Source organism: Bison bison, unplaced genomic scaffold (genome assembly GCF_000754665.1).
Source record: "Bison bison bison isolate TAMUID 2011002044 unplaced genomic scaffold, Bison_UMD1.0 scf7180017864034, whole genome shotgun sequence".
NCBI classification, from domain to species: domain Eukaryota; kingdom Metazoa; phylum Chordata; class Mammalia; order Artiodactyla; family Bovidae; genus Bison; species Bison bison.
The window spans coordinates 7,058,456-7,082,413 of record NW_011494606.1 but is presented as its reverse complement, the minus strand read 5'-3'; the positions used below and the strand labels follow the sequence as shown (position 1 = coordinate 7,082,413).

The 23,958-nt window shown below is 40.3% G+C and overlaps 1 protein-coding gene across 1 annotated transcript; it reads right to left on the bottom strand.

The window, feature by feature from the left end:
- Nucleotides 1-1,686: 1,686 nt before the first annotated feature.
- On the bottom strand, nt 1,687-21,938 carry SPG21 (spastic paraplegia 21 (autosomal recessive, Mast syndrome)). The gene is made up of 9 exons (XM_010834571.1): nt 21,655-21,938; nt 17,767-17,853; nt 15,001-15,162; nt 9,569-9,649; nt 8,526-8,671; nt 6,569-6,677; nt 5,778-5,885; nt 3,599-3,739; nt 1,687-2,369 (listed from the first exon to the last, which is right to left on the bottom strand). The coding sequence occupies exons 2-9, from the start codon at nt 17,827-17,829 to the stop codon at nt 2,253-2,255; spliced, it is 927 nt and encodes a 308-aa protein (XP_010832873.1). The 5' UTR covers nt 17,830-17,853; nt 21,655-21,938; the 3' UTR covers nt 1,687-2,252.
- Nucleotides 21,939-23,958: the final 2,020 nt, after the last annotated feature.

The window sequence follows — 23,958 nt, the reverse complement described above, 5'->3', positions numbered from 1 at the left end:
TTATGCCACTCTCTTCTGGCCTGTGGAGTTTCTGCTGAAAAGTTAGCTGATAGCTTTATAGGACTTCCTTTTATTTTTCGCTTGCTGCTTTTAACACATTACGGACCAGAGACATATTATAGCCCCCGGTATAAGTTTCTGCAAAAATCCTCCAGTCAGTAATGGGTTAATATTCTAATTTCTGCCATTTTGACTACAATGTGTCTTAGTGTGTTTCTCTTTGGGTTAATCCTGTAAGGACTCTGCAATTCCTAGATTGGTTGGTTGTTTCATTTCCTAGGTTAGGGACTTTTTCAGCTTTTATGCCTTCAAGTATGTTCTCAGCTCTCTTTTCTCCTTCTTGAACCTCTATAATGTGAATATTAGTGAACTCAATGTTGCTGCAGAGGTCTCTTTGTCTTTTCATTATTTTTCTGTTTGGCTTCAGTGATTTCCACTTCTTCATCTTCCAGCTCATTGATCCATTCCTCTGTAGCATTAACTCTACTGTTGATTTCTTCTAGTATATTTTTCAACTCTTGGCCTGAGGCATCCCAGCAGTGACGCATGCAGGCTGCTGAGCCAGAGCCAGGCTAGAGGGAGGATTCCATGATGGCACTTGCCAGCGCCAGTGTCCACATGGTAGAATGAGCTCCCAAGATTGGCTGCCAGCAGTGTCTATACCCTTAGCGTGAGCTGCAGTTGCCTCCTGACTCTCCAGGAAACTTTAAAACGCAGGTAGGTCTGACCCAGGCTCCTATCAAATTACTGCTCCTGCCCTGAAACCCAGAACATGTGATGTTTTGTGTGCACCCTTTGAGAGAGGAGTGTCTACCTCCCCCAGCTCTCTGGGACTCCTGAAAGTAAGCCCTGCTTGCTTTTCAAAGCCAAACGCTCTGGGGGCTCATCTTGCCAGTGCAGGACCTTTGGGCTGGGGAGCCTGACTTGGGGCTCGGAACCCTCTTTGGGAAAACCTCTGCAATTATAATTCTCCTGTATGTGGGTCCCCAACCTGGGGGTATGGGACTTGGCTATATTGTAACTGTGCCCCTCCTATCCATCTGGTTGTGATTTCTTCTTAATATCTTTTGTCATGGAGGATCTTTTTGGTCGGTTCTGGTCCTTCCAAAGTGTGAACTTTGGAAGCTAAGTAGAACACGTCAACTGTAAAAAGATAATTTATGAGAGAATCACAAATAGGAACACTGACTGGATATTAGTATGAAAGAATTATTGCTGAATTTTTTAAAGTGTGATAATGGCATTATCTCTTGGAGGTACATAGAAAAATATTTACAGATGAAATAAGGTATCAGAAATTGCCTTAAAATAACCCAGTGATACGAGTATGTGTAGAAAAAGTGAGGGTGGAGTAAGAGATGATGCAACACCATCAATGAGGTGATAATTTTTGAAGCTGATGGGGATTTAGTTCATTATACTATTTTCTCTATGTGTGTTTAAATTTTTCCACTGAGGTGATGAAAAGCAGGTATGAAAAGTACCTTGCCAGAGCAGCCGCTCAGTAAATGACTGTTTTTGTAATCTAACAATGAGCCAAGTGTGCTTTAGAGAGATTAAGTCACTTACCAAAAGTCACACAGGTTTGGCAAACACCATGCTCTGCTTCTCAGAGTCCTATGTGTAGGCAGCCCATTTGGCAACTGCGATAATCATAAAAGCCAAAAAAATCATAAAATCATAAAATTCAACTCATTGAAATTGAATTTTTATTCCAAAGACTGTAATGGGTAGAAAGACAACAGCCAAAATTAAAAACAACTGGCTTAACTGGAAATTAGAAGTAGTTGATTTGCAGGAGAGCAAACAGTGGGTGACGGCCTTGGCACTCTAATAACTGTTATAACCAAGAGAGCATAAAAAAACAAATGTGCTATACATAACGTGGCTATGCAGCATTTACAGCAAATAACTGGAAGAAAGGAAGACAGAAAGAAAAGGAAAAAATCTACAAAACCCCCAAACTAAGAAATTAATAATTAAGAACATAGTGGGTAAATACTTTCGGTAGCAAAATTTTCACAGTTCTTAAAATGGGAGTCTCCAAAAGTACTTAAGTTCAAAAGCTAAAAAAACTGAAGAGGAAATAGTTACACTGGCTTAGAAGAGCTGCTGCCTGTCACGAAGATGACCATCAGTCCTAGTTCCAAACACAGTGATAACCGGTGAACCTGACCAACCGAAGAGAGGCCGACTGGCGGGCACTGACGTCACTGATTGTACAAACACGCTGGACCATTCGTCACTAACAGCTACTGCTCCTCCTGACTGATGCCAAGGCTGCCTTTCTGCACCTCGAGTTCCTCGGCACTGACCATCGATGGGTCAATAGCTGCGTATTTGGTTCCATGGAATTGAAGCAAATGTATCTGAAGAAATGCAGAATGATTATTTTAAACATCACTGTCGCATATTAATAATTTCTACTTCTAAATTATAGAGTACTCAGGGAAGGAGCAAGATGGGGGTACGGGGTTAAAAGGTAAAAACTACCACGTATAAAATAGGCCACAAGGAGATACTGTACATCACAGGGTATATAGCCAATATCTTACAATAACTTTAAATGGAACATAATCTCTAATCTAAAAATGTTGAATCACTACGTAGAACACGTGAAACTAACATTATAAACCAACTACGTATGTGTTAGTCGCTCAGTTGTGTCTGACTGAGACTCTGTGGACGATAGCCTGCCAGGCTCTTCTGTCCATGTAATTCTCCAGGGAATAATACTGGAGTGGGTTGCTATTCCCTTTTCTAGGGAATCGTCAAGACCCAGGGATTGAACCTGGGTCTCCTGCATTGCAGGCAGATGCTTTACCGTCTGAGCCACCAGGGAAGCCCAAAAAACCAATTATACCTCAATAAAAATAAACATACAAACACTAAAAAACTAGAGTAATATATACTAACTAGAGGAAAATTAGAAAACAAAAAGTCAAAAATCATTATGTAACCAGTCTTTCTGGGCAACTACATTTTCTTACTAACATTTTAAATTGCAGCACGCTGCTTCTCAAGCAGGTGTTTACCCTTCTCCTCTGCTGCTATGAATCAGGTCCTTCCCATCCTCTGCTGTTCTAATATCATAATGACTGTCTCTGGGAATCAGACAGGATCAAAGAACATGATTGGTTTTTTAAGTCATGACACTATTTGCCAAACTGCAAAGCAGCTGTTTCTCACACTGTTCTAATATCAGTTTAGGCAGGTGTTTGAAGAGGTGGTGTGTGTTAGATTGTGTGTACGTTTTAATGCATTAAAATTCGACCAAGAAGTCACTTCATGGGACTCAGACTGACTCCATTTAAGTCTGGTGTCCTGACTGAATTCCTTGAATCTGGGAGCCAAGGTTCCATGGTACCAAATGGCTCCTCAGTGTGTGAGTTCAGGCCTGTGGTTCATAGAGAAGGGAGAGTGGGCAGACAGGCACCCAGGTGTCTCTACTATGCTTGAATTCTATAAATTACTCATGGAGACCACCTTTATCAAGTTAGTGCTTCATTCCTACAGAGAATTTTATAGTTCTCTCTCTCCACCACCAAAAAGCTTTATGTTTCAAACGATAGACTCTGGGTTCCATCCAAGGGCCTACCTGGACATAGAGATTCACCTCTGCACTTCTGCACAGGTATGGGAAATTGCCTCCTGTTTTAAGGTGAGCCCTCCGGGCATTAGGATACAGTTTGTACATTTCTTCTTTAGCTTCAGTTGAAAGTGCACTCTGGTCAAACACCTTTAGAAGAATATGAGGACAAAACTGTTATTTCAATGTGTTCTTTTCACATTAAGCAAAGTGTCCCCCCAAGCACTCCTTACAGGAGACATGGCTGAACCTTTCCGAAGCCTGGGCCACCACCTTCTGCTCATCCCTAGTGACTCTAACTCCAAAGTAAAACACACAGATTTTACTGCCAAATGTCTTTCGCATTGTTTAGGGGAAAAAAACTATACCATGAATTTCATTTGTCCTCAAAGATAGTTAATTAAATTAACAGAACATAAATAGCAAGCAATCACTGAAAACACCAATTTCAAAAAGATCATGAAACCCCAAAAGAACTTAGTATTTTAAAAGCAGTTATATGTGTGATATACTCTGTGAAAATAATTATCTAAAAAATTAAGAATATTAGATAAAAAGTCCAGGCCCTTTCCTGGGGGAGCCACTGTTGGAAGTTTACAATATATGACTCAAGAATCATAATACTCACACAAATTTATGTTCAAACTCATGCAAAAATTATTCAAATAATATAAAAGACAAAAAAAAAAACCCATGAAAATAAAGACAGGTGCGTCTCCACCTTGCTAAAACTTCTAGACATTTTAAGTGACCATGTACTTAAGTGGTGACCATAACTTTGAAAGTGCAGGCAGAGCAAATGCACTGTGAGGACCATATATTTCTTTGAGAGTATTGACAAGCTTACTCTGTGTCGTGGTAAATGTTGGAATGTAGCAATTACAATAGAAAATAGTAAGTTATTGTACATGTTCATAATAACCTGATAAAAATCAGTTTTTAATTTAAATACCATATTACTTGCATTTAGGAATAAATCTATTGTGAGACAGAACAGTTATATGATTAAAATAAAAAGTCAAAGCCACAGTGAAATACCACTTCACATCCATTAGGGTGGCCACTATTAGAAAAAAATAAAGAAAATAACAAGGATACTGGTGACGATATGGAGAAATTGGAGACCTTATGCAGTGCTAATGGGAATGTAAAATGGTATGGCCCCTGTGGAAGACGGTAAGGCAGTCCCTCTAGGAGTTAAACAGAATTATCAAATGATTCAGCAATTCCACTTCTAGGTATGCACCACCCAAAAGAACTGAAAATAGAACCTTGAATGTGTATTTGCACACCAACATTTACAGCAGCATTATTCACAGTAGCCAAAAGGTGGAGACAACTCAAATTTCTATCCACAGATGAAAGGATAAGCAAACTGTGGTATATACATACAATGCAATATTATCCAACCGTAAAAGGGAATGATTTTTAAAATTTTAAATTTATTTTTAATTGGAGGAAAATTGGATATTTTTAACATATGCTTTAACATGGATAAAGCTTAGAAGTATGCTAAGCGAAACAAGCCAGATACATATGGATATTTATATGATTCCACTTACATGAGGTACCTAGAACAGGTAAATTCATAGAGACAAAAAGCAGGACAAAGGTTACTAGGGTCTCTAGGGGTAACGGTGAAGGAAGAGTTATTGTTTAATGGGTACAGAGTTTCAGTTTGGGATGATGGAAAGTTCTGGAGATGGCTAACAGTGGCAGCTGGACCACACTATAAATATACTTAATGGTACTGAACTGTACACTTAAAAGTAGTTTAAATTTTGTTATGTGAATTTTGTTATGTGTATTTTACTATAATTAAAAAAACATGTAAGAAGCAAGCTTTTGTGTTAACTGGACTTTATGGGATTCTGGCACCTTCATTTTGCTGCCCAGATTTGTAACAGCTTAAAAAGAACAGCAAAGCAAACCAAAATGGGTAAGGACTACCATGTTTGTTTAAATTTATTTTTATTTCAATGGTGTCATTCCTTCCAGGAAAAATACAGGATAAGCAATAAAAGATTTTTTTTGAAATTGAGAAAGCTGTGTGGGGGGCAGGTGGTAAAAACAAATTCAATGCAGTGTTTGAAGCAACACTGAAAAATCGTAAAATGATTTGTAAGGTGGATCTTGACATATACATATAAAAAAGGTAAAGCATCTGTTTTACTTAAAGAAAACTTACATCCATAATGGTTACAGGGATATCCCGAATTTTATGAGGTTCCACATAAGAATTTTGACAATTCAGGGTAAGTCTTGAAGCCAGTTCACTCTGACCCAAACTTTCCAGCTGCAGGAAAAAACACAGGTAAAGATTTTTCAAAAAAAATTTTTTCACATTTACATTAGATCCACAGATAATATCCCATTTATAAAGGTGGCATTATGTGTGGTGGGGCCAGTAAGTTAACCACTGAGGAGACACAATGTATTTGAGACCATAACTGGGCCCTGGAAGTGGTGATACTTTTCTGTTCTGGGCACCTGGCCTTCCACAACCCTCAACCTGAGCTGCCTCTTCAACCAGGTGCCTGTGGGCAGCAAGCCCATTCCAGAAGCTTAATGAAGACAGAGAAACATTTCAGTGATCTTAGAGCTGGAAGAGGCCTCAGAAAAAATCATCTATCCAGTAGTTTCTACCTGCACATCTACAAACCTGCTCCATCACACTGACCTGGGGAGGCAGAAGTGGAGGAGTGAGGTAAAAACAGATTCCCAGAGCCCTCGGCCAGGGATTCCAGTTCAAGGCCTAGTTTGAGGCCTTAGAGTCTGTGTTTTTTAAATTTCCCCAAATGATTCTGATAAATTATTCAGCAGCCGTAATATCCGTCTAGAATGTATTAAAGTTAATATGGAAAAATACTTAACAAACACCTCTAATACACACTGAATGAGATAGGTATTTCTCAGGAACCAAGAAGACATGAAAATTCCCAGGTCAAGGTGTCCCCTCCCCAAGGTCATGATCCTTACCCTGTCTACCATGAAATCAATGGCATCAGCCATCATAGGGTCCACTGGGCCAGAGGAAAAGTTCCCAAGAACTATTTTTTTAAGCATAAATGATGGCATCAGCCAAAAGCTGTAAAAAACAAACAAACAAACAAAAAACTGACATTTAAACTTACAAGACAATACATGAGTGGCAAGTATTCATTCAATATTGAAGCTCTGTATAGCTAGGCATTTGGGATTTAGAGATTTAAAAAACCTAGTCTCTTCCTTCAAAGAGCTAGTTTTGAAGCATCCAGTTTTTATAAATGCTTTCTCAAGTTCCCAAAGAGTTATGGTTTCATATGATCAAACCTTTGAGGATTGGGAATAATTATAAGCAATATTTCAAAATGCCTTTATTGAGATAAACATTCTGATAATTCCAAGATTTTATTTTCTAGTTGGCCTTATTTTCAATGGCTTAAGCTACTTGTGGAAAACTGAACACTTACCATATCAATCTTAAGGTTTATATCACCTTTTGATTAACATTAAAGGATAGATTTCAAAATAGTAAAATCACAGTTATTATACCTACTATTGCTACTAGGGGATTCTTGGGCTAATTCAAAGCAATTCAATCTTCATGTATTTCTGTATGTGATCTTTAGTTAGAGCTTACTCCATTAATTACATTGGGAGCCCTTATATAGGGTAAACATGAATTTTTTTAAACCTATGCTGAAAATGACTTATAAAAGGTACAGACCACCTTCTGATATACATTCTCAGTAAACGTCCCTTATAAGGACCAGTTAGCCATCTTTTAGTCACCTTCAATGATCTAAGTTCTCTACTCCAACCCATCCCAACAGCTTCTTAACTTCTAAAGGGGATGCTGCCTGGGTGCTTTCTGTGTTTGAGTGAGGGGCGGGGGGTCTCTTGGCTCTGTTCATCCCTGAAGCCTCTGTGTGACACATAGTAAGTATTCAGACATTTGATAAAAAATTACTGATATGCAAGAGCACTAAGTAGGGAAGTCTTGACTTCTGACAATCAAAACAACATGAAAAAATCATCAAAAAGAATGACTTTTGGTGCATCATCTGGACATGAAGTATCTGTCTAATGCATACAAGAAATTGCTGCACAAATGCTGAGTAAATAAGTGAGAAAACATCAGGAAACATTTTTTAAAAAATCAGAATGCAATAGTAAATAGTTGTGAAAACCATGAAAACAATGTTTACCTAGAACATTTTGTGAAAACCAATCTGATCACTCAGGTAAGTTAAGTCAATAGGCTACTTTTGGGGGGTAGAGCCTACCCTTGCTAGCAATGAAAGAAATATAGTAAAGTCAGTTTTAAGGTACCATTAGACATCTACAAAACTAATTCAAACGATAAAATCAACGAAGGGATGGCTCCAAGAAAGCAGGTACCCCACTGGTTACCTTGCAAAGCATTCTGCCCTCTCCATCATTCTAAAAAGCAGACTAATGTTGTAAAAGGGCCAGCGAACTAAACAGTCTCTCCATTTCGGGGAACCTATCTCAAGGAAATAACCCAGAAAGAGAGGAACAAAAGTAATTTACACACCAAGATTTACAGTAGAACCTGATGAAAAATTGAGAGAAGCCGAAGGCCTTAAAAAAACTGTAACAGTCATTACACAGAACTCTGTACACAAAATACTAAGTGGAGCAAGCAGAATACAGTATCAGTGAGATATGCACTGAAGGGAAACTGTAAAGACATGTGAACTATAATAAAGCCAGACGATGATTTAAAGTAATGGGAACCACTGAAGTTAGAATTCTTTCAATTCTTTTCCTTTGCAAGGATGACTGTTTCTAATGCTAAAAGCCAGGATGGTTTCAGAAGATAAAAGTATATATGGCCCCTCCCTCTCTAATGCTTCAAAAAAACTAAACATCAACATTTTCAATTCCACTGAAAATAACAAAACTGTTGGTCACATGTTTACATTCTTACCTGCTTGCGGTCCATGTTTGGTTAAAGATAGAGGTGTCGCTGAAGGAATTGCAAAGGATGAGGGAATGGACTCGGGGAGATTTGTGAGTGTATTCAGCAAACTTTTGGGCCAAAAAGCCTCCCAAAGAAGCCCCAAAGAGATGAACCTAATTGGAAACAAACACAAGGATCCTAAAAACAATGACTGATCTTGAAGTGTCAAAAAACTGTTTTAATTATCACCAACCACAGAATATAATGTTATCACCAGTCATTAGACTGAAATATTTACAGCAGTTAGAAGTTTAGGAAATACTGTATTTAAATACAATGTCTATACCCTGTCAAGAAAAAATACAATGGTGTATATGTTATATTAGTTAAAAAAATATTATTCACAGATTATATTAGAAAATGAAACTACTCTACAGTTTCTATTTAAGAAAACAGAAATTTTAATTCAGTAATTCAGTATTTCCACTCCTAGACATGTACTCAAGAGAACTGAAAACGTCTGTCTACACAGAAATTTGTGTAAGAATGTTCATAGCAACATCACTCATAATAACTAACCAGTGGAAACAAATCAAGTGATGAATGGGTAAATAAAATGTGTTTTATCCATACAATGGGATTTTATTTAACAATTAAAAGGAATGAATTATTGATAGAATTTGCAACATCGATGAACCTTGAAAATCTCGTGCAAAGTGAAAAAAGCCAGTCACAAAAGACCACAAATTACATTTTTATATTTATATAAAATATCCATAACAGGCAAATCCACAGACAGGGCTCCAGGGAGGAAGAAGGGTGGTGACTGCTAAGTATGGGGTTTCTTTTTGGGGTGGAAAAAATGTTCGAAAATTGACTGTTGTGATGGTTGCACATATCTCTGAATATATTAAAAAACAGTGAATTATACACTTTAAAAGGGTAAACTGTATGGTATGTGAATTCTAGCTCTAAAGAGCTGTTATTAAAAAAAAAAAAAGACAACACCAGACAATGATGTAAATGTTGCATTAAAATCACATGTGAGTAACTAGTTTCAAGGTACTCACTTTATCCAATTGTAAATGGTCTAAAAGTTTTCTGAATCCATCACAGAATTCAAGGTGGTCCCAATAAACTGGATACTGCAACTGGAATATAACAAGTTTTAAATTTATTTTAAAAATTGTAAAAGTAAAATACAACTCATACGTATTTGAAAAATTTAGGGCTCTCACAACAGTGTTTCTCATTTGCTCAATCTCTGCTCCTTTTTCAAAACATGGGAAAATAAGCTCTCATCTTATCCTAGAATTCAAAATTCCAATTTTATCTAACAGAACAATTAAAAAAATAAAAATAAAAATCACACTCTAGTGATACTATGTATACAACAATTTCAATTCACATCAATTTCCTTTCCAAATAGCTTAGAAACTCTGAGGTTCAAGGATGAACAGAGCAGAACCTATTCAAGTAAGAAAATTTTGTTTTCCCCTTAAACCAATTTTATTCTGAATTATGGCTCAGAACTAGATATCCTTCTAAGGAGAGTTTCCTCTCTTTTTGGTAGCATTTCTTTAAGGGAGTATTCAATAAAATTGTTCCTCTACTTTTATTGACTTAGTCATTCTATCTGACTTCTTGTAGTACTTTTGTTTGTGATTAAACATTTCAGGTGCTTGACTCCAGGTAACCCCTTAATGTTGACAATAATGAAGAAAAAGAAACACAAGTCACTAATTCCTTTCTAGGGGACTCAGGTTTGTCACCTAAGGGTGCCCTTTAATACACGTAAGATTCATCTTAAAGGCTTGCTGTTTTAAGCACTTAGATTTATTTGGCTAATGACAAATCATTGGGATAGATACCACCATGTAAATTATGGGATAATTTCAGATATGATGTAATATGTTAGTTTTACTATTAAAATTCCATTCGTGAATACGATTCTACTTTTCTGAGGCAGGATGGAGAACAGACTCTTCCTAGCAAAAATTTGAGAGTTTGAGTCAGATGATAGCCTAAAAGAAAGGAGATGACATTTTTATGAATCCTTTAATTTAAAAATGTCTGTGCCCTAAGGAGTGTCCCAGAGCTGAGGTGTCTGGCCTAAAGTGCCAGGTGGAAGGCCTCTGCATCTGACACTCTGAGCAAGAGAGACTATAAGCAAAGGGGAAAAAAAAAAAAGCTGGAAACAAGATGGTGGAGTAGAAGGACTTGAGCTTACCCTCCTCTCATGAAAACACCAAAATCACAACTAATTGCTGAACAACCATAACAAAAAAGGCTTAAGCCTACCAAAAAAAAGCCTATACCCAAAGAAGAAACCATAATGAGACACCTGAGGAACAGAGGCCACAAACACAGAAAACTAGACAAAATGATATGCAAAGAAATATGTTCCAAGATAAAACCCGAAAAGAACAAATGAAGTGGAGACAGGCACTCTACCTGAAAAAGAATTCGGAGTAATGATGCTACTCCAGGCCCAAAGGGAGTGGCACAATATATTTCAAGTGATGACAGGCAAAACCTACGACCAAGAATACTCTACTCAGCAAGGTTCAATTCAGCGCCACCAAACCAGCTTTACATGAATGCTAAAAGAATTTCTCTAGACAAAAAAGAAAGGCCGCATCTAGAAACAAGAAAATTACAAATGAGAAAGCTCACTAGTAAAGGCAAATATACAATAAAAGGTAGGAAATCATCCACACACAAATATGATATCAAACTCAGCAATCATAAGAGGAGAGTACGAATGCAAGACATTAGAAATACATTTGAAATTAAGAGACCAGCACTTAGAACAATCGTGTGGGGGGGTGTGTGTGTGTGTATAGAAAGAGAGAGAGAGAGAGAGAGAGAGAGAGAGAGAGAACGCTATATCAAAACCTCATGGTAACTGCAAACCAAAAATCTGCAATAGATACACATAGAAAAGAAAAACTGATCCAAACAAAACACTAAAGATAGTCATCAAATTGCAAGTGAAAGTATGTTAGCCACTTGGTCATGTCCGACTCTTTGTGACTGTAGTGGTTAGAAGAGGAAAAAAAAGAGGAAGAGGAAAAAATGACCTATAAAACCAAATCCAAAACAATTAACAAAACAGCAATTAAGAACATACATATTGATAATTACCTTAAATGTAAATGGATTAAATGCTCCACCCAAAAGACACTGACTAGCTGAATGGATCAAAAAACAAGATCTAGGGCTTCCCTGGTGGCTCGGTGGTAAAGAATCCATAAGAAGAACTACCATAATCAGCAGCCCATGAACCACAACTAGAGAGGACCCCCTGCTTGCTGCAGCTACAGAAAAGCCCACGCAGCAATGAAGACCCAGCACAGCCCCAAATAAACAAGTTAATAATAATAAGTACCCATATATTTGAGAGTCCCTTGGACTGCAAGGAGATCCAACCAGTCCATTCTGAAGGAGATCAGCCCTGGGATTTCTTTGGAGGGAATGATGCTGAAGCTGAAACTCCACTACTTTGGCCACCTCATGCGAAGAGTTGACTCATTGGAAAAGACTCTGATGCTGGGAGGGATTGGGGGCAGGAGGAGAAGGGGACGACAGAGGATGAGATGGCTGGATGGCATCACCGACTCGATGGACGTGAGTCTGAGTGAACTCCGGGAGTTGGTGATGGACAGGGAGGCCTGGCGTGCTGCGATTCATGGGGTCGCAAAGAGTCGGACACGACTGAGCGACTGAACTGAACTGAACTGAACGCTGTCTATAAGAGATACACCCACATCTAGGGACACATACAGACTGCAACTAAAAGGATGGAAAAAGGTATTCCAAGCAAATGGAAATCAAAGAAATCTGGAGGAGCGATACTCTCATCAGACAAAATAGACTTGAAAATACTGTTACAAGAGACAAAGAAGGACACTACACAATGATCGAGGAGTTAATCCAAGAAGATATAACAATTGTAAATAAATATGTACCCAATGTAAGAGCACCTCAATATACAGGCAATTGCTTAAAGGAGAAATCAATAGGAACATGCACCATGAAGAAATAGAAAACATGAATAGACCTATTACAAGAGATTGAAACTATGATTTAGAAACTTCTAACAAACAATAGTCCAGGATCAGAGGGCTTCACAGGTGATTCTATCAAGCATTTAGAGAAGAGTTAACACCTATCCTTTTAAAACGATTCCAAAAAATTGCAGAGGAAGGAACACTCTCAAACTCATTCTATGAGGCCCCCATCACCCTGATACCAAAACCAGACAAAGATTTCACAAAATAAGAAAATTACAGGCCAATATCATGGATAAACATAGATGCAAAAATCCTCAAAATACTACTGAATCCAACAATATAGTAAAAATCATCTACCACGATCAAGTGGGATTTATCTCAGGGGTTCAAGGATTTTTCTATATTAACAAATCAGTCAGTGTGATACCTCATATTAACAAATTGAAGAAAAACCGCATGATCATCTCAACAGATGCAGAAAAATCTCTTGACAAAATGAGTATGAGTAAAACTGGAAATGTGAACAAGGTTGGTGGATTATTTTAACATCAATATTGGCTGTGATATTCTACTACAGTTTTATAAAACGTTACTATTGGGAGAAAATGGGCAAAGTATATAAGGGGTATCTATTATTTCTTACAACTGCATGTGAATCTATAATTATTTCAATAAAAATGTAAATGAAAAAAGGACCCATGCATTTTTAACTGCTGGATACTAACAGATGTCTAGTAAAATTTCAGAAATCTCCTGGCACTTTGATCAAATCTTAAGGACAAAGTGATTTTGAAGACACTGCTGTCTTTTTCCTTGATTCTTTATCTAGCTAAGAAATAGGGAATGCCCACATCAGGAAGCTTGAGGGCAAGAAGAAATATCCAGGCAAAAGGCAAGGCTGTGTGCCCTGTCAGTTTAGAACCAAAAACATGCTGTCTGCTTTGAAGAACGCTCAAAAAGTGAGACAGACAGCTGGGGGGCTGCTCAGTTTCCCCTTCCCTGGCTGACCAACAGCGATCACCTAGACAGAAAGTGTCACCACTTCAGCTGCAAAGGACTAGGACGAGGGCGGCTACCACCCTCTTCTCCTGGAATGCTGTGCAGAGAGGGATTACTGAAAACCCAGAACAAGGGAGGATTGCATGGCAGGGCTTCCAACACACCATATGAGGAATGGTTAAAGACTCCGGAGAGATTTACCTGGAGGAGACAAGACCTGGGGGGAAAGTCAGTAGGCGGCCGAAAGTAACAAGTTTTTTCAAGAAAGAGCAGGGCTGTCAAGAGGAAGAGGAACTGCATTTGTCTCGTGTGACCCCAGTTGGTGGTAGCCCCAGTGGAATTTTCAGTTTCCTTCTAAGAGAAGAGCCCTGGTCCACATTTTCTCTCCTCTAGGCAGTAAATAAAATGTATACTAACAGCAGTACTCCCATGAGGAGTACCATTTACATTTTAACATTCTAGGTCCCAGAAAACAACCGCCAGTTCCAAAGCCAGGGCCTCTGCTTCGGGGAAGTTAGGAAACCGAAGTCCACCATCCTGACCTAGTCAAGGCGTGCCGAACACTCTATGGTGAGCAACAGCGCCTTCCCGCCTACGCCCTCCTCCCAGAGAGGGAGATTAAAGAATGACCAATGCAAAACTAGATTTAGACCAACCTCAGTGATAACACGGAGAAGGCAATGGCACCCCACTCCAGTACTCTTGCCTGGAAAATCCCATGGACAGAGGAGCCTGGTAGGCTGCAGTCCATGGGGTCGCGAAGAGTTGGACACGACTGAGCGACTTCACTTTCATTTTTCACTTTCACACATTGGAGAAGGCAATGGCAACCCACTCCAGCGTTCTTGCCTGGAGAATCCCAGGGACGGGGGAGCCTGTTGGGCTGCCATCTCTGGGGTCGCACAGAGTTGGACACGACTGAAGCGACTTAGTAGCAGCAGCAGCAGCAGTGATAACAATTAGAAACAACATACTTTTTAACCAAATGTGAAGGATATGAGCTAATTAATGAACCTCACCTCACCTGTCAAAAAGACTCACAGTAAAGCAAGCTTTCGGTCCCCTTTGCTGCTCACAAGCAGTGATGGAATAAAAGGGGGGAGGAAATGGGGTCAGAAGATTGAGCTGGGTTCTCCCTCTGCTGCCTACTGGCTGTGTGACCCTCACCCATCTCTAAAATGTCCAGACCTCAGCCTCATCTATAAACAACAACAATGCTTCCTACCGGTCAGACTTATTCAGGAAATGCACGTTCAAGCTGAGGGTAGAGAAAGCTTCGATAAAGGTTTGTCTCCTCTGCGCCTCCGTTTGTTTTCAAACCATACCACCTTCATCAAAAAACTCCCTTTCACATTTTAAAAATGAAAAACAGTATTTTACAATAAGAAACATGCCTATTACTATACTCAGAAACAGAAACACACACACACACACACAAAATCAGAAAAGGTGGACCTGCACTGTTATCCTAAATCAACAATACTTACAGCTATAACCCGGTAACCCCATCCAGTCAAAGCCAAAATCTGCCGGAAAAATACATCCGCAGTTCCGCTGACGGGAGGGAGAAATATGAGAGGACACCTGATATTTCTGGGGCCTGCATCGTAGAGCGACCAGATCTTACTATCATCATCATCCACAATAATCTGGAGGGAAAGTTATAAGAAGAAAATGAAAAATCTCATGGATTTGATTTTACATGTTAATAGTTATTTCGACACCATAACTTCGCTGACAATTTTAATACCACTGTCTTGGTGGTTTACACACTAACGTGGGGATCACACCAGACCAGTACATATAATAAACAGCTTTGTCTCCTTTTCCTTCTTCAGAACTGACACAGTCCATGGAACTGCTTTATACTTTTCCCGAGAGCTTCTTTTTCTCTCAGCTTGGAATTTTCCTCTCCAGTCATGATTATTTGAAGTTTATTTTGTTTACCATTAAACAGTAAACTCTGCACATGGCATCTTAACTCTCCCCCATACTTCTGGCTGTGTGTGTGCATGCGCGCATGTAGGAGGAGGACAATTTGCAGAGTCATTCTCCAGTGCTGGCCCAGAGGGCTGGCTGGGATCAGCAGGGTTAGTGTGTGAAAGGGGAGACGAGAGATAGAAAAGACTCCGGGCTCTGGGGAGAAGCTGGGTAGAGATGGGACCATGAGTGAGATGCTTCAGGAGCCTGATCTAGCCCAAGCCTCTGAGACAGAGACCTCTGCTAGAGAGGAGGGATGAGGCAGGTATAGGTGTCACTGTCCCCAGAGAGTATTTCAAACCATTCGGTCAGGTGTGGGGAATGGGCTCAGGGAGAAACTGGATTTTGGGGGAAAGGGGGATGAGAAGGAGGAAGGTCATCAGAAACCTTCCTCATTTAGTGGCTTTTGACCCAGTAAGGGAAAAAGATGAGCATTACATGAGCTGAGACAAATCAGGTGTTCAGCACAGAGACTGGCAGATACTGAGTGTTCAATAGTGGCAAAAATGTTCGCTACAGTATGCACTGCATGATAGGTGATTTTCGTTCTCTTTGGCTGACTTTTTGGTGCTATTTGGAAAAGTACATTAACTGCTTGAACTTATGCCAATGCAAATCAATACTTATCCTACTTTTATATTAAAAGGTTCAAGGTTCTATTTTTTTCTTCTTTGGCCATGCCATGTGGCATGCTGGATCTTATTTTCCCCTGCATTAGGAGCACGGAGTCTTAACCACTGGACCACCAGGGAAGCCCCAAGTTCCATCTTCTGAGAGCTCCAAGTTGGCAGTGCTGTGGGGCCTATGGTGTCAATGTGGGTGGCAGCATGCTAACCGGAGTCACTTAGCAGATGAACAGGGCAGGGCAAAGTCTAGAGGGCCCTATCCAATACTTTCCGGAATTCCACAAGTGACGGTATATCTCATGATTATGTTTTTGCCCTTTGGATTCTGCCACTCACATTTTTGCTTTTCATGTTTCTTTTTGCTGTGATTGTAGTGAAAAATCTTAGTGACCATTGATAGTGCATCCAGTAAATTCCAACCTTCTAGTAATAAAACATGAGATATGATATTCAGATTTCTAAAATTAAAATCTAGCACTATGAAATTTCAAGCAAACTCTTCATCACTTATGGACCAAACTGACCAAAGGAGAACATTGTATCAGTGAAACTACTTCCTACAACTACTTCCAAGTATATTTCGGTAAGTTTGTGTTGCTTTGGGTCTAGTGATTAGCTTGCTGAGTGAGTTCATCAAGAGGAGCCCATGTTAATTACTTGAGGGGATGGGACAAGGCAGAGGGACTCCAGTGGCAATTTTTCTAGCACAGACAGTAGTTCCTGGGGTAGCAAGAAGATAGGCAGGTTCCCTTTGCCAAGCTGCTTTGAAGCCAGATAATTTGATTTTAACCCAAACTCTACTAGACTATGTGACTTTAACATGTTAACCTCCATGAACCTTGGTTTTCTCATCTGTAAAATGGGCACACCACTACCGACTTTGTTAAACTGTATTTGGGGACTTCCTACAATAGTGGAAGGTATTCTGTCTCTATGTAGAAACTGTACCTCAAATTTCTATAGGAAGAGTAACTCTGTTATTAATTCAAACTTGCATGCTACTTCCACAGCTATCTACCCTGACAAAATAATTTTAACAGCAACATAGATGATCTTCAGATCATAGTACTCTAATACTTCTGCAAGGGGATCAGCAAAGATTTTATTCTGACACAACTTTTGTCAGTGTGATCCCAAGCATTTGGGATTAATTTGAGACTCACAGTCAACAGACTTCAACGTAAGTGTTTAGGGTTTTTGGACAACCCAGGCAAATAAAGTTTCTAAAAGATGACTATGACAGAATGAGTACAGATTATGGCAAACAGAGGATCTATAATGTAAATCTTCAATCTTGAAGAACAGGAAAATGGTTTCTAACAGAATCTAACTGCACTTACTGTACAGGTGCTGTTGCTTACACTTTCCACCAAACTATACAGAGGAGTATACGTATTCCTGCTTGCTTGAATATGTAAAAACAACTGTAAAATAATGAGTACAGTTATTCTGACTTTTACTCTTGAATGAGTCTCAAAAGTTGATTATACTTGACAGGGAAGGGGTTGAACATTATGTTCTGCAATCCAGTCGTGATATTTGGCAATAACCTTTACTCTCAAACACTATTAAGACATAATGTCTAAATCACACATGAAAAACAATACAAGATTTTGCAAATAAGAGGTGTAGTAAAACCATACATACCTTTTTAAGGGGGACTGTACTTCTAAACCAGTTATAATCAGGAGAGACTTTAATCTCTCCCATGGTTAGCTGAAATGGAGGTTAACCCTGAAATAAAAGCATGTGATGTTTCACGTCAAGAATTCATGTTTACATCAGAACTAAATGTAGAATCTGGTCTGGTTCTACCAACAATACTTTAAAAGGTAAAACCGAGGAAATGGGCTGTTTTACCTTGTCAACAGAAAACAATTGGTGAAATCCTATAATCATGGAGCAAGCAAGAAGTACCCTGAGAGAGAATTATTCCAACCCCCTTAGTTCCTCCAAAAGAGGAATCTGGTCTAGAAAATGTTAATGACTTACCCAAGATCCCATGGCTATTGCAAAACCAGGACCACAGGACAGTCTTTTCTGACCCCTGACTGCCTGTCCTAGTTACATGACTCCAAATGCAGTAGAACAGCCTGTCTTTCAACAAAACCTTAAGAATCTATGTTAATAAAGATGTTCCTGTCTGACAGAATTCTAGAGAACAGTCCACACTAGAAAAAGGAGTTCATGTAAGCCTGCTGCTGCTGCTAAGTCTGCTTCCTCAAAAATTCATAAAATGCCATAAATCTAACTCTAGGAGAAGACAGCTTCAGAAACACACGTAGATTTTAATGCAAAATACAGGAAAAACTTGCTGTTCATATGGATGTGGTAAAAGTGATATAATGCACGCTGAAGATCCATGATAAAGTACCAGAACATTCCTGAAGGCACAATAACTAGCAAAAAAATAAAACATGTGGCCTTTAAAAAACAGGTGGTCTTCTATTGTGAGATTAATGATTTCCAGCTTTTATAGTTCTATGACCTGGGAAAAGTCACTGACCCTTTGGGGGCTTGTTTTCTCATCTAGGATTGTTTCACTACTCTCTCCCTAAAGTGCAGCATAGTGCTTCGTACACAGCAGGCATTATCTGTCGACTAAATGAAATGACTGCATCCTAAGCAGGCCGAACTAGTCAATCCTAGAATCCCTTTTAACCTGGGTACCTATTAGTGTTACATTGGCCGGGCATCCTCAACTTAAAGCTGCCCCTGTTTGCTTAAAAATCTATGTTGTTTCATAACAGGAACTTGAAAATTATAGTTCCTTGTTGCAGATTCTTATTGCCAAATGACGAAATTCTACCCATTGGTTTGGAAGGACTCAAATGCTCCTTTGCATCATGTCCTCTACTGCAGCACAAGCCTGGACTTTCCTAGCAGGGCTAGGATGAGTTTCAGACCCTAGGACTTAAGTCTTAGGCTTGACTGTGAACTGAGAAACTTAGAGGGGCTTTTCTGGGCTGGTCAGGTGCCAGGGATTCTTAAGCCAATGAATCTTCCTCTTTGGCCCTCCACATCTGCTCCCTCAAAAAAAAAGGGCACTCAGCAATCTCAACTGTTACCTCTAGCCTTGGGGGCTACTAAACTGAACCCCAAGGAGATGGTAAATGTAGACATCCAATATTAAACTAGGTTTACAACCTTAACACTGTAATAACTGGCCTTTTCTTTCAAGGCTGGGATGGTTCTTAGAAAAGTTTATTGAAATCTTCAGTGGTTCTAAAATATGAAGAAAATCATCAGCCAGTATTATACAGACAATCAATGTGCATGGATGTAGTTCTTATTCATACTGAAATAAAGAAAATCATTCTTTGCATATCCATTTTCTCTTAACAAATATTAACATGTTAAAAAACTGAAGCCATTTGAACTATAGCCTTTCTCTAAGCTGGTCACTGCTTTTAACTGAAAGCAACTGGTAAGTATAGTTAATTCTGGAAAACTTTCTACCTGGACAGACTTGAACTATTCCTATGTCATCTAACTATTGCCTAATCAAGACATTTTCTAGTATACCATTACTATAAACAATCACTATTCTACAGGAGGAAATATCAAAAACATGTTTAGAAAAAAATCCCTACTCAACAGATCAGAACAAAACACCTACTCAAAACACTTTGTCTGACTAAAGTCAGAAATTTTGCTTCTATATTCACCAAACTTGGGATAAAATAAATGATTCATAGTTTGGAATCAGTTGCAACATCCAAACCAAACTATCATACAAATATACACACACACATTGTACACAGGCTCACACACTCACTGCCATTCACTTCTTCCCTCAGGAGTAAGTAGAACAAGGTTCCTTACCACAGTCTTCAGTATTATCCACAACCACTCAATATTATAACATTTATTTTATAACTAATCTCACTGGTTGGAGATTCCACTGAACGGTGACTACATTTTTATAGAAGCAAGTGATGTGAACACTTGTGCTAGTTTGGCAGTACATGAAACGTAAGATAGATACCAAATGTTGCATATGACCAACTGACATTTAAGAGGGAAAAAAACTGCTGCAAAGGGAAAGCGGCTGTGAGTGGTATGAAAAGAAATTTTGTTCTCCTAGCTCTCTTTCATCCACTACAAGGGAATACTTTTCCAAGTCACAAGGGGAACATTCTGCATATGGCAAAAAAAAAAAAGGGTTCACTGAGACTGTGATCCAACTGATCGGTATTAAATAAGAAAGAATGTGGACCAGGAGCTCAACGCTGATTTGATCTCTCACAATTCTTCACAAAAACAAAAGCACCTGTTCATGCTGCTGGGAAATGGGTGGCAGGAATTTTCCCTTCGTCTTGCTTAGGGAAACCCCCTTCTCAGAGAGTGCTCTAGACACCCAGTCCTCTCTGGCCCTTGTGCTGCTCCAGGATAAAACTGCCAGTTTTGAGTGTGCAAGAATTACATGCACTTCTCCATCAAGGTTTCACCAAAACCAGCCACTTTACAGTCCACTTATCCCTCAGGATTTCAACAGACCCTGCCAATTCACAGCCAATGAAATCGCCTTTACAAATGTTTAAGTCATCTAACCAGTTCAACTAGTCAGAGATTTTCTGATCCTTTTCCTCAATCATATGCTCTACATACAGACAATCTATGATTCTTACTGATACAAGCAATAGCAAAATATTAGAACCTAAGGGTCTCTGGAGGATGCCCTTGGCTTTTTAATGCAAGTCTCCATACCTCACCACACCAGTACAGAGCTATTCTTTTTTTAGGTTTCCTGGGGGGAAGATTTATCCTTATCTTCAGAAACTTACTCTATTATCTTCTAAACCTCATGGGAGGAAAAGCTGACTACTTGACATTTTGACGGTCACATCTCATCTTGTACCCTGTCTTAGTATTAAAGCTTTTGGAAATTTGCACACAGCTATTCAATTACCCCTCAGTCTCTTGAAGCTCGGTGCCAAAAGGAGCTGGAACATTGTAGGTGGAGACAAAGAAGCAGCATAAATGCAGAATTTAGGACTCCCGAGGACAAGGAGAAGAGGAAAGTGAGACAGCTTAGCCCTGCCACTTTCCTCACACCTGGCCCGTGCTCAGCAATGACATAGGCATTTATCACTTTCAGGCTGAGGTGCAATCTCCAAAATAACTAGTCTGCTCAGAGTTCTTCAAAGTTTACAGGAAAAATGCGTTCCTGGGCTGCAGCAGTGTAGCCCCAATATGGGATTACAGGAGTATGTCCAGGTCAAGTACCCGACCCCCCACCCGAGGCGAAACACACACAGATCTCCACCTTCTTCCAGTCCCACTGGTGACAGCTACACAAAGGCAGGGTCACAGGCACACCGATCACCCCCATGAACTCAGACACGACCTTAGACACACACACAGGGACGTGCAATCACGTGCATGGTCACATGAGCCGACCCACTCAGGGCCACACTCACAAAGTCACACCGACAGAGGCAGCCGTGATCACTACAAACCACTCTCACCTGCGGCCACAAACACATCATACATCCACATCCCAGGATTCCCAGGACCCCTCCCACCCCTCACCTGCCGTGGCTGCCCCCAGGTCCCTGTCCCTCCTCCCAAGGCGGCTCTTCCCTCCAGAAAGGGGGCCGGCCTCGGAGGCTGCTGGGGCCCGGGTTGGGGCTGGAGGCCTGAGCGCTCAGAATCCGTAAGCGCTGCTAGCCGTGGGGGCGCGCTGGAGGGCCGGCCTCCGAGGGGCGGGGCGCGCGACCGAGCGAGACCAGACCGCCGCCCTCCCTCCTCCGGAATTGTTCGCGCAGCGGGCGCGAGCCGCGAGCTTCCGGGTTCGGAGGGGTGGGGCCACGTCGCGAGGAAGGGGTGGAGCTGCGTGACTCCGGCGGTCACCATGGCGACGGGGCGGGTTGGACCACAGAGTGAGAGAGACTCCGGCTTTCTCCGTACATCCTGCCGGCTGCAGAGTTGGCATCCGCTCTGGCGGGGGCGGGGGCGCCGGGAGGAGGCCCAGAGAGACTCAAGGGTCAGTTCTAGGTCACTCATATGACGTGAGCATCGAGAGAAAGGTTGTGGGATTGGAAGAAAGGGGCGCCTGACCCTTGGGACCTGCCTCGCCTGCAGTTCTCGGCATAAAGCTTTGAGGGAACTCCTTTGGGTTACAGGCTTTGATGAACAAGTCTTTGTATACTGTCTTTTCTTGACAAGATTTTTTTTTCCTTTGGCACGGCCACAAATGCCCCCCATAATCCTCCACCATAACACCTCCACCTCCCTTTCCAGACTTGTGCTGAGGTCTTGGGAATTTCCAGGAACAGCTCTCGCTGAGCGGCCAGCTCCTTCATCACTTTCCCTTATAGGAATAGAGAATGTTCATATATTTATTAACATTATTAACACGGTTCAACAGTACGTGAACGGTGAAATTCCAGATGTTCAAGCTAGATTTAGAAAAGGCAAAGGAACCAGAGATCAAATTACCAACAACTGCTGGATCATGGGAAAAGCGAGAGAATTCCACAAAAACATCTACTTCTGATTTATTGACTATGCCAAAGCCTTTGAATGTGTGGATCACAACAAACAGGAAAATTCTTAAAGAGATGGGAATAGTAGACCACCTTACCTACAGAAATCTTACCTACAGATTTCTTGAGAAGTCTGTATGCAGGTCAAGAAGCAACAGTTAGAACTGATTCCAAATCAGACTGGTTCCAAATCAGGAAAGGAGTAGGTCAAGGCTGTATATTGTCACCCTGCTTATTTAACTTACATGCAGAGTACATCATGTGAAATGCCAGGCTGGATGAAGCAGAAGCTGGAATCAAGATTGCCAGGAGAAATATCAATAACCTCAGATATGCAGATGACACCACCCTTATGGCAGAAAGTGAAGAAGAACTAAAGAGCCTCTTAATGAAAGTGAAAGATGAGAGTGAAAAAGTTGGCTTAAGACTCAACAGTCAGAAAACTAAGATCATGGCTTCCAGTCCCATCACTTCCTGGCAAACAGATGGGGAAACAATGGAAACAGTGAGAGACCTTACTTTTTGGGGCTCCAAAATCACTGCAGATGGTGACTGCAACCATGAAATTAAAAAATGCTTGCTCCTTGGAAGAAAAGTTATGCCCAACCTAGACAGCATATTAAAAACCAGAGACATTACTTCACCAACAAAGATCCATCCCAGTAGTCATGTATGGATGTGAGAGTTGGACCATAAAGAAAGCTAAGAGCCAGAGAATTGATGCTTTTGAACTGTGGTGCTGGACAAGACTCTTGAGAGTTACTTGAACTGCAAGGAGATACAACCAATCCATAGTAAAGGAAATCAGTCCTGAATGTTCATTGGAAAGACTGATACTGAAGCTGAAACTCTAATACTTTGGCCACCTGATGCAAAGAACTAACTCATTTGAAAAGACCCTGATACTGGGAAAGACTGAAGGCGGGAGAAGGGGACAACAGAGGATGAGATGGTTGGACAGCATCACCCATGTGATGGACATGAATTTGAGTAAACTCTGGGAGTTGGTGATGGACAGGGAGGCCTGGCGTGCTGCAGTCCATGGAGTCACAGAGTCAGACACAACTGAGCGACTGAACTGAATTGAATATATTTTTAATCACTTATGTAAGATTTTGCAAAGTACATGACTCTCCTTTTCATTAAAATATTTGGAGGTATGAAAATGCTGAATAACATATAAAGCTCCTTGTTTGAAGCTTTTTAGTAATCTCGCAGTAAGATCCTGCTGAAAAAAACCTCTACCTAATCTGTTTCAGGGAAAACTTGTACCTGATTAAAGGCCTTTGCCTTTATCCTGGCAAATGTTTTTTGGGGATTAAGGGCAGGAAAGAATCTGAGTAAACTG